The 10,643-nt window shown below is 41.1% G+C and overlaps 1 protein-coding gene across 1 annotated transcript in view; it reads left to right on the top strand.

Moving 5' to 3' along the window:
* Positions 1 to 20: 20 nt before the first annotated feature.
* The window catches only part of ATG4A (autophagy related 4A cysteine peptidase), a 99,096-nt gene continuing 88,473 nt past the window's right edge, over positions 21 to 10,643 (top strand). Inside the window, exon 1 of the mRNA XM_007530516.3 lies at positions 21 to 180. Coding sequence (XP_007530578.1) covers positions 171 to 180 — 10 coding nt within the window. The 5' untranslated portion in view covers positions 21 to 170. The remainder of the gene's footprint in view (positions 181 to 10,643) is intronic.

Below are 10,643 nucleotides of genomic sequence, written 5' to 3'. Positions count from 1 at the left end.
TTGCGTGGCGCCTCTGGGAGTTGCAGTCTAAGGGCAGTTCCGGGCTAGGAGAAGCCTTTGCCGCCCTCACCAACTTGATCCCTAACCATAAGGAACTACAAGTACCAGGGTCCTTTGCGGCCACCATAGTCAAGTGGCCAGTGGAATTGGCCCAGGATGACAGCTGGAGAATGGAGTCAGGTACGGGGAGAGGCTTCGTGTGCAACCCGGGTGGGTGGGCGTTGTTGGTCCAAAGAGTTGGCCAAGCTAAAAGGGTGCGGGGGATCAGGCAAGCGAGTTGTGGGAGCTTTAAGGTCCTGCCCTATGGTGGCAGTGACCTGCAGTGGCAGGCGGAAGGGACACTGTTTGGAGCTACTACCTCCTGAGCTCAAACTGGTGGCTGCAGCTACCCTCCCCCTCCCTGCCGCTGCCAAAGGAGTGCAAAGAGTAAGGGTAAATTATCCTGACATCTCGGTGGAATGGCATCAGGGTAAGATTCAGCATAACAGTGACAACATATCACACCCTAAAAAGTGATGTGCCTGGGTGATGCCAAAGGCAGGGTGTGATGCCATAGGAACTGCTTGGTTTTTAAGAAACCTCCATGAGTACGTGGCCTGATGACTTCACTACTTGCGGGGAGTCAAGTTTATACTGTAGTCTGGTGTTCGCCCTAAAATAGCACAAAAATAACGACGACATCGAGGCTTTTGATATTAAGCTAATAAGTGTTTCTATTTATGGACATTCTAAGTAGTGCAGTAGCAGGAGAGATGCAAAGCTTATCCTTTACAGGGCATGTCTAGAAGGGCATTATGCTAAAATGAGGTAGTGATAAGAATACACTCAAAAAAGAGACTAATTGTGTTTATGTTTATCCTGCTATGGTGTACAACAAGGCTTGCTAAACTTTCTGTAAAGAGCCCGGTAGTAAATATTTCAGGCTTTGTGGGTGTAAAGGTAAAATCAAGAATACTTTGTAGTTACTTATAAAACAACAGAGAAGCCAACAAATGTTTACTGATGAAATTTAAATTATGGTATCAATTTTTGATTACTTGTTTTTGTAATGCAGGACTATTAATGAGAATAATGAAATTCTTTCTGGAGGGGATATCATTTTGTTTCATTGTGGTTTGCATTGTTCTCCATCATCAAAAGTACTGCCAGATGCTAATGCAAATCTGCTAACATATTCTTGATAATTTTTACTTACATAAGATTTCACTTTCAAAATAGTTTTAGATTTATAGAAAAATTTCAAAGATAGTATAGAGTTTTTGTGTAACACTCACCCTTGTTCTACTGTTTATTTTCTATTTTTTTATGTTTAAAAAATATTTATGTGGTCTGGAAGGTGGCACAGTGGCTAAGGAACTAGTCTCTCAAGCATGAGGTCCTGAGTTCAATCCCCGGCAGCGCATGTACCAGAGTGTTGTCTGGCTCTTTCTCTCTTCCTATCTTTCTCATTAATAAATAAATAAAATCTTTAAAAAATATTTATGCACTTTTTGACATAAGAGAAAGAGTGAGAGAGAACCAGAATGTCATCCTGGCAATGCGGTGTTAGAGACTGAACTTAGGTGTGGGGCAGGCAGTGGCACATCTGGTTAAGCTCACATTACAGTGCACAAGAATCAGGTTCAAGCCCCTGGTCCCCACCTGCAGAGGGGGAAAGCTTCACGAGTGGTGAAGCTGGGCTGCATGTGTGTCTCTCTGTTTATTTCCTTCTTTATCTCCCCCACCCCTAAATTTCTTTCTGTCTCACCACCACCACCACCACCACCACCACCACCACCACCACCACCACCACCATCATCATCATCATCATCATCATCATCATCATAGAATTCAAGACCCTGTGCTTTTAGATCTAATACTCTAGCCACTGTGCCACTTTCCAAGTAGCGTGTTTTCTATTTTATTTCTCTCCTTTTTTTATTTGATAAGACAGAGAGAAAATGACAGGAAAGAAAGCTAGAGAGGGAGAAAGAAAAACACCTGCAGCACTATCTTACTGCTCATGAGGTTTCCCCTTTGCAGGTGGGGAACCAAGTGTTTGAATCCTGTTCTTGTGTATAGTAATGTGTGTGCTCAACTGGGTGTTCCACTCTGGGTCCCTCATTTTCTATTTTAACAGCCTCATTGAGATATATTTGATATCATAAGCTTCACTCATTGCGAATGTATAATTAAATAATTTTGGTGACTTTACTGAATAATGTAGGTATCATCATATTCAATATGAGAACATTCTCATCGTCACAATGAGACTCTTCATGCCCAGTTTTGCTTAATTTTCATGCCCACTCCTAATGCCAAGTTACCATTAATTTTTTTCTAACTCTATAATTTTGTCTATTTTCAAAATCTTGTCTAAATGAAATCATGCAATAGGTAGTCTTCTGTGTCTGACTTATTTCACATGATGTATTTTTGTGTATGATTTTATGATTATTAGTAGAATTAGAGTTGTAGTGCCATCCTCACAGTCTTATTTACATCATTCACATCATTCCAAAAAGAACGTTCATGTCCATTTACATCATTCCAAAAAGAAGCTTCATATCCATTTTTAGTCCCTCCCACTTCCAGGCATAATAGACACACATTTATTTCTGTTTTTTAAGTCTTTATTTATTTTTTGGACATTTCATAGAGCACAATTATACATGTTGGGGCCAGGTGGTGGCAAATCTGGTTGAGCACACATGTTACAATGAACAAGGATGCGGGTTCAAGTCTCTGGTCCCCACCTGCAGGGGGAAAGCTTTGCCAGTGGTGAAGCAGTGCTGCAGGTGTCTCTCTGTCTTTCTCCCTCTCTATCTCCCCTTCCCTCTCTATTTCTGGCTATCTCTATCTAACAAATAAAGATTGTGGTCATTATAAAGATAATAAAATATTTTTAAAATTATACATGTTATCTTCTGAGCCTTTCTTCTTTCATTTAATATGATGTATTTGATGATTATCCACATTTGAGTGTGTGTCAGTGCCTACTGTTTTATGTCTGAATAATATTTCACTATATGACTATGTTAGCTATCCATCCACCAGTTAATGGGCATATGGAATTTTCTCTACCTTCTAGTTATTACTGTGAATACTTCTTTTGTAAGCGTTCAAGTACAAATTTCTGTGCAGGCATTTGTTGTTATTTCTCTAGGTGTATATCTAGGAGTGGAATTTCTGGGCCATATGATAGCTCTATATTTAACTTTGTGAGAAAGTGCAAGATACGGGAGACGGGCGGTAGCTCAGTGGGTTAAGCGCACATGGAGCAAAGTGCAAGGACCAGAGTAAGGATCCCGGTTTGAGCCCCCGGCTCCCCACCTGTAGGGGAGTCACTTCACAAGCAGTGAAGCAGGTCTGCCAGTGTCTATCTTTCTTTCCCCCTCTCTGTCTCCCCCTCCTCTCTCCATTTCTCTCTGTCCTATCCAACAACGACGACATCAACAACAATAAAAACAAAAGGCCAACAAAAAGGAAATTAATAAATATTTTTTAAAAAAGAAACTGCAAGACATTTTATGAACCAATGTTGCTGCACCATTTCCCCTCCCCTGAGCAATGGGTCAAGGTTAGAAAGTCTCCATATCTTTAACAACACTTAATAATGTCTTTTTCTTTTTTTGCCTCCAGGGTTATTGCTGGGGATCCGTGCCTGCACCACAAATCCACTGCTCCTGGAGGCTATTTTTTTCCCTTTTGATGTCCTTGTTGTTTATCGTCGTCGTTGTGGTTATTATTATTCTTGTCATTGATGTCATTATTGGGTAGGACAGAGAGAAATGGAGAGAGGAGGGGAAGACAGAGAGGGGGAGAGAAAGATAGACACATGCAGACCTGCTTCACCGCCCGTGAAGTGACCCCCCATTCCCGCAGGTGGAGAGCCAGTGGCTGCAACTGGGATCTTTATGCGGGTCCTTGCACTTCCTGTCCTGTGCGCTTAACCCCGCTGTGCTACCACCTGACCCCCAATGTCTTTTTTGTTGTTGTTGTTGTAGACATTCTAATAGGTTTGAGGTGCTATCTCATTGTCATTTCAACTTGGTAGAGCGTGGGGACTGTATAACTCATTTTAATATTATTTGTGACGGTTTTAGTTGTTGTGCTGTGATGCGGAGGAGAGAGACAGAGAGAGGAGATCCAGAGTGGAGAGGGAACACAATTCTTTATTCGCGGGGGCACCTCAGAGTTGGGTGAGAGCACAGTGGTTCAGCCACGTGGAGCTAGCCAAAATGGTTGCCTGGAGCAACAACCTTCCCTGTGTCTAATCACCAAAGTGAAAAGCTGGCAAGAGAGCGGGCAAGAAAGAGAGGGACGGAAGAAGAAGGGATTTATAGGGCAAAAACCGGGAGTGCCGAGCCGGGACAGGATTGGTTGGGAAGGGCACTTCTTCTTCTAGCGTTTGCCCTTCTTCCATAGCCAGTCAACAGCAAAGCTGTCAGGAGCTGCTTGTTGCTGGCTTTGAAAGTGACTGGGATCCATGTGGATTCAGTCGGCTAGGAAGGATCCTAGCTAGGAAGGATCCTAGGAAGGATCGTCAGTTTCCCCAATGAATGGGTACTCACGGGATGTACCACGAGAAGGTCGATCCAATGCAACCCTGGAAGGGCACTTCTATCTATTAACTCTAGCGGGAACTGGCACTAGCCTGAGGGGACAACATGGCAGAACAGGTGCTCCGAGAATGTCCCAACTCTCGGGAACTGGCACTAGCCTGAGGGGACAACATGGCAGAACAGGTGCTCCGAGAATGTCCCAACTCTCGGGAACTGGCACTAGCCTGAGGGGACATCTGCACAGCAGTTAGTGGTGGAAATGGCTACTACAGTATAAGTTTCATATACAAATGCCTTTGTGGCTTGTAACTAGGTAGAACTAGAAAATGTCAAGACTGAAACAAATTTCCAGAGCCACTCAGTGTTTGATAATAGTGGCTGAAGGCATTCTTCTTCCAGCAGCTTAAGCATATAAAGACCATTCATATATTGTTTACTAGTCAGAAAGCATGGAGCGTTGATGGCTGGTATAGAATAAAGTCTCCTGTATGTAGTAGGTGTTCAATAAGTGATTATTTAGTTGACTTTAGAGTTATAGTAGGCCTGCTATTTTGTATTTACAAAGGATGGGATATAGCAATATTTTACCACAACAATGTAGCAGAGTATTGGATTTGATGGCTAAAAACAACTGGAAAAACTGACTCCATGATCCTCTCCTACTTAATAACTTGTTTGCATAATCTTCTTGTATAGACAGTATGTTGTGCTTCTGTTCTTTGTTGACTAACTTTTATTTTTATTTTTTAATTTATTTATTCCCTTTTATTGTTGTTGTTATTGATGTCATTGTTGGACAGGACAGAGAGAATTGGAGAGAGGAGGGAAAGACAGAGAGGGGGAGAGAAAAATAGACACCTGCAGACCTGCTTTACCGCTTGTGAAGCAACGCCCCTGCAGGTGGGTAGCTGGGGCCTCCAACCGGGATCCTTACACCAGTCCTGGCACTTTGCGCCATGTGCGCTTAACCCGCTCCATTACCGCACTCCCCTAACTTTTATTTTTTAATCCCTTAAGATACCTAAGGTAACCTTTGGCTTTTTTTTTTAAAGGAGAAGTCCTTATTTGTTGCTGGCCCCAAGTTGTGGAGGAACAATGTGTGTGCTGTTTATTAAGAGTCAAAAGGGACCCTGTTAGGGACTGACTCCCTTGCTGTTCATATAATTGAATGTCCCCTATTGCCTTTCCTACTAGCCACTCAGATTCTGGGTCCTAGTATAAACCATGTTCATGTCCTAGATGTATGGAATATATAATATTATAATACATATTATATAATATATAACAATATAATATCTGAAATTTACACACTCTATGTGTCAGATATTGGGCTTTCTTTCTTTTTTCCTTTGGCTTATGGTGGTGCAGGGGATTGAACCTGGGACTTTGGAGCCTCAGGCATTATTTCTTTTTTCCTTTTTTTTTTCTTTTTTGCTTCCAGGGTTATTGCTGGGGCTCAATGCCTGCACTATGAATCTACTGCTCCTATGGCTATTTTTCCGATGTTTTTTTTCATAGGACAGTGAGAAGTTGAGAGGGGAAGGGAAGATAGAGAAAGATAGACACCTGCAGACCTGCTTCATCACCTGTGAAGCGACCCCCCCTGCAGGTGGGGAGCTGGAGGCTGATACTGGACTTTCTTTGAGATGAGGGCTATTGTCCTTCAGTCCTCAACTTCTTATCAAAGGGCAATACACGTACAGAGAAGTGGAGTTGTACCAGCGGTCAGACAAGTTAGTACAAGTTGAAGCTAAAATTGAAATCCAAGACTATGCTATTCTAAAGCCCTAGTCACTTAGACACTATAACACACTGTTCAGTATCGCTGGATATGAAATCTTGTGTAAATGTAAACCTCAAATAATACAATATTAATTCCTCTTAGAGCTCTTTGGGCTGTAACTCTACCTACAGTTGTGTGGATATGATGTGTTCTTCAGACTCTAGAGCAGCACTATCCTTATTAAGAAATGAGCATGTTGTACATATATTCTGGGTTCTGTCTTCTGATTCATTGATCCATGTGTCTAACCCTCTGTGCTACAACACAGTCTTGATTACTATCTCTCTAGAATAAGTTTTAGAATTGAGTAGAGTGATTCCTCCTAATTTATTCTTATTTTTTCTGTTGCCTTTCCTAACACATTTTAGAGTAAGCTCACCTATATCTAAAATAATTGCTATCATGTTGGCAGGAATTGTAGTAGACCTACATATTGATTTATACAGAACTAGCATCTTTACTATATTGGTTCTTTCAATGTATCTCTCTTCATTCGCCTATATATTCTTTTGTTAGCATTTTCAGCATTGTTTACCTTTCAGTATTTAATTCCTATACATATTTGCTAGGGTTACAAGTATTTATTTTTCTCTCTTTTTGTTACTGTTGATAGTATTGTATTTAACATTTTTATTTCTGTTAGGGGAGCTACTCACTGGGTAGGGCACAGAACTTACATGTAAGAGACACTGAGTTCAGTTTCTAGCACTGAACATGCCAGAAAAGGGAAACCCCTAAAAAATAATCAATTATTTTTGGTGTCTGTATGTTCATTGCTAATGTATAAATTGATTGTTACCTGACCATCTTCTACCCTGTAATGCTGCTAGATTTACTAAGTTCTATGAGTTTGGATTCTATTTTGTTTCTGTCAATTTCTTGGGATTTTTTTTTTGGTCGACCATCATGCAAACAAAGATTGTAGAATAGTCCTCACCCACCACACACACATATACCCCTTTATAATTATGGCTAGAGCTCCAGTACTACGTTGAATAGAAGTGTTGAGAATGGGTATCCATTTTTTTTGTTCCTCTTCTTAGAGGAATTCTTTGTTTTTTTTTTATCACTAAATATGATGTTTTATACATGGTCTTTACTATGTTGATGTAATTTCCTTTATTTCTAGCTTGAGTTTACTTTATTTATTTTGACATATTTATTTATTTATTATTGGATAGAGACTTAGAGAAGTTGAGAGGGGAGGGGGAGTTAGAGAGGGAGAGAGGCACACACCTGCATCCCTGCTTTACCACTGGTGAAGCTTTCCTCCTACAGTCCTTGAACCTGGGTCCTTGTGCACTGTAATGTGTACACTTAACCAGGTGCACCAATGCCTGGCCCCTAGTTTGTTGAGTTTAGAATATTCAGCTTTTCAACACTGAAAGGAGTTGAATTTTTCAAAAAAAATTTTTTTGGGGGGGGGGAGTCGGGAGGTAGCGCAGCAGGTTAAGGGCACGTGGAGCTAAGGAGGGTTTGAGCCCCTGGCTCCCTGTGAGAATGCTCTACATTAGAAAAGTCATGGGAGTCCGGCTGTAGTGCAGAGGGTTAAGCGCAGGTGGTGCAAAGGACCAGCAGCTTAAGGATCTCAGTTTGAGCCCCAGGCTCCCACCTGCAAGGGAGTAGCTTCACAGGCGGTGAAGCAGGCCTGCAGGTGTCTACCTTTCTCTCCCCCTCTGTCTTCCCCTCCTCTCCTGATTTCTCTCTGTCCTATCCAACGACAGCAACAACAACAACAACAATAATAACCACAACAATGATGGAACAACAAGGGCAACAAAAGGGGAAAAATGGTCTCCAGGAGCAGTGGATTCGTGGTGCAGGCACCGAGCCCCGGGGCAATAAGGCAATAACGCTGGGGGCAAAAAAAAAATTTTTTTTGCACCTAATGAGATGATCATGTAATATCTCCCTTTATTAGCACTATTTTTAAGAATCACTTTAATGAGGGGCTGGGCGGTAGTGCAGCAGGTTAAGCGCACATGGCACAAAGTGCAAGGACCAGCATGAAGATCCTGGTTCCAGCCCCTGCTTCCCAGCTGCAGGGGAGTCGCTTTGCAAGCAGTGAAGCAGGTTTGAAGGTGTCTTTCTTTCCTCCCCTCTGTTTTTCCCTCCTCTCTCCATTTCTCTCTGTCCTACCCAACACTAACAACAGCTATAACAACAATAACAACTACAACAAGGGCAACAAAATGGAAAAATGGCCTCCAGGAGCAGTGGTGTAGGCAGCGAGCCCCAGCGATAACTCTGGAGGCAAGAAAAAAAAATCACTTTAGTGGGAGATTAATGGTTTACAGCACAGTTGTTGAACCATGGGTACAATTTCTCATCTCCTCATGGTGTCTACAAAACACTTTCTACCCCCAACTTGAGTCATTTTCTACCATCATGCACCAGGGCCCCAAAGATCCCTCCATTACTTCCCTCCCCCTTCTTCACCAGAACCCTTTGTTTTGGTGCAATACAGCACACCCAGTCCACGTTTTACTTTGTGTTTTACCTTTCTGTCCTTGTTTCTCAAGTTCCACCTATGAGTGAGATCAACAGGTATTCGTTTTTCTTTCTGTGGCTTACCTCAACAAATATGATTCCTTCATTCTCATTGTGGTTATCATATTAATTTGTATATGTTGAGTCATCCTTTCATTCCAGGGGTAAATTCAACTTGGTCTTGGTGTGTGATCCTTCTGATATGCTGTTGAACTTGGTTTGTTAGTATTTTGTTGAAGATTTTTTATTTTGTACTGATCAGGGGTATTGGTCTGGTATTTTCTCTTCTGGTAGTATTATTTTCAGCTTTGGCTTTAGGGAGTACTGGCCTCACGAAATGAATATGGAAGTGTAATTCTTTTTAAGATTTTTTTTTGGTGGGCGGGGGGGGTTGAGGAGAATTGACTTCTGTAATTCTTTAAAAAGAATAAATGTAAGACTTAGGTTATCAAGATGGTTCCCCTGTATCATGTCCCTGCATTGTCATGTGCATATCCCAGGTTTGAACTCATTCCCCACTGTACTAGATGAAGCTTTGGTCTTTGGTATTTTTCCCTCTCTCCCTTTGTTACTCTTTCTATGTTTTTTTTTTTTTTTAAAGCTTGGAATGGTGACACCACATCAAGGACTTTAAAAAAAAATTGGGGGCCAGGCAGTGGTACATCTGGTTTAGCACACACATTACAATGTGCAAGGACCCAGGTTCAAGCCTCTGGTCCCCACCTGCAGGGGAACAGCTTCATGAATGGTGAAGCAGGGTTGCTTCACCATTCTGTGTCTCTTTCCGTCTCTCTATGCCCCCCATGCCTCTCAATTTCTCTGTCTCTATCCAATAATAAATAAAATATTTTTAAAAAGAAATTAAAAAGAGTGAACGAATAAGCTGAAAGTTAATTCTGTGAAAGAAGTTAATTATTTTTGAAATATTTGATAGATTTCACCTGTGAATCCACCTGATCTTGGGATAGGAGGTTTTTGATTATTGGTTAAACTCCTCACTAGGTACAGTTCTGTCAGATGTTCTATTTATGCTTAATTCATTCTTGGTAACATAGGCAATATAAGTGTGTCTGTGTGTTCATGTGTGTGTGTCTGTGTGACTATGTATGTATGTATGTAATTTCATGAGAGGTAGATACATAGGGAGAGATGCCTATTTTTATGAATTTATCCATTTCATCTAAGTTATCTAGTCAGTGGGCATATGATTGTTCATAATAGTCTCAAGTTCTGTGACATCAGCTATAACACATCCTCTTTCACGCCTGCTTTTATTTATTTGAATATATGTATAAATATACATATATTAGACTAATAAATTTGTTGATCTGTTGATCTTCTTCTCTTGTTATCACCTGAGCGTCACTACTTCAAGCTCACTTTTTTTTTCATAAAGAAAAGAGAGAGGAAGAAGGAGAAAAAGACAGAGAGGGAGAGAAAGATGCCAGAGCAACAAATGGGGCCTGAGCTGGAACCTGGGTTATGCATATTGCAAAGCAGTCTTCTATCTAGGTGAATTATCTTGCTGGCCCTATTGTTCTCTCGGTCTTTCTCTCTCTCTCTCTGCTATAAGTCATACTGATATTTTATATTGTTTTTTCAATTTGGTTTATTTATACTCTTCATTTTCTTCTGCTAACTTGGAACTTAGTTTGATCTTCCTTTTCTACTACCTTGAGGTATAATGCTATTTTAATTTCTTTTTTCATTTATTTTGATTGGAGCGAGAGAAATTAAGAAATAGAAAAGAAGGAGACAATGATAGCATTGCTTCACCACTTGGGAAGCTTTCCTTCTGCAGGTGATACCCAGAGGTTGAACTAGGG

This window comes from Erinaceus europaeus, chromosome X (assembly GCF_950295315.1).
Source record: "Erinaceus europaeus chromosome X, mEriEur2.1, whole genome shotgun sequence".
NCBI lineage: Eukaryota > Metazoa > Chordata > Mammalia > Eulipotyphla > Erinaceidae > Erinaceus > Erinaceus europaeus.
Note: the sequence above shows the minus strand (reverse complement) of the source record. Positions and strands in the feature narration are given on the sequence as shown.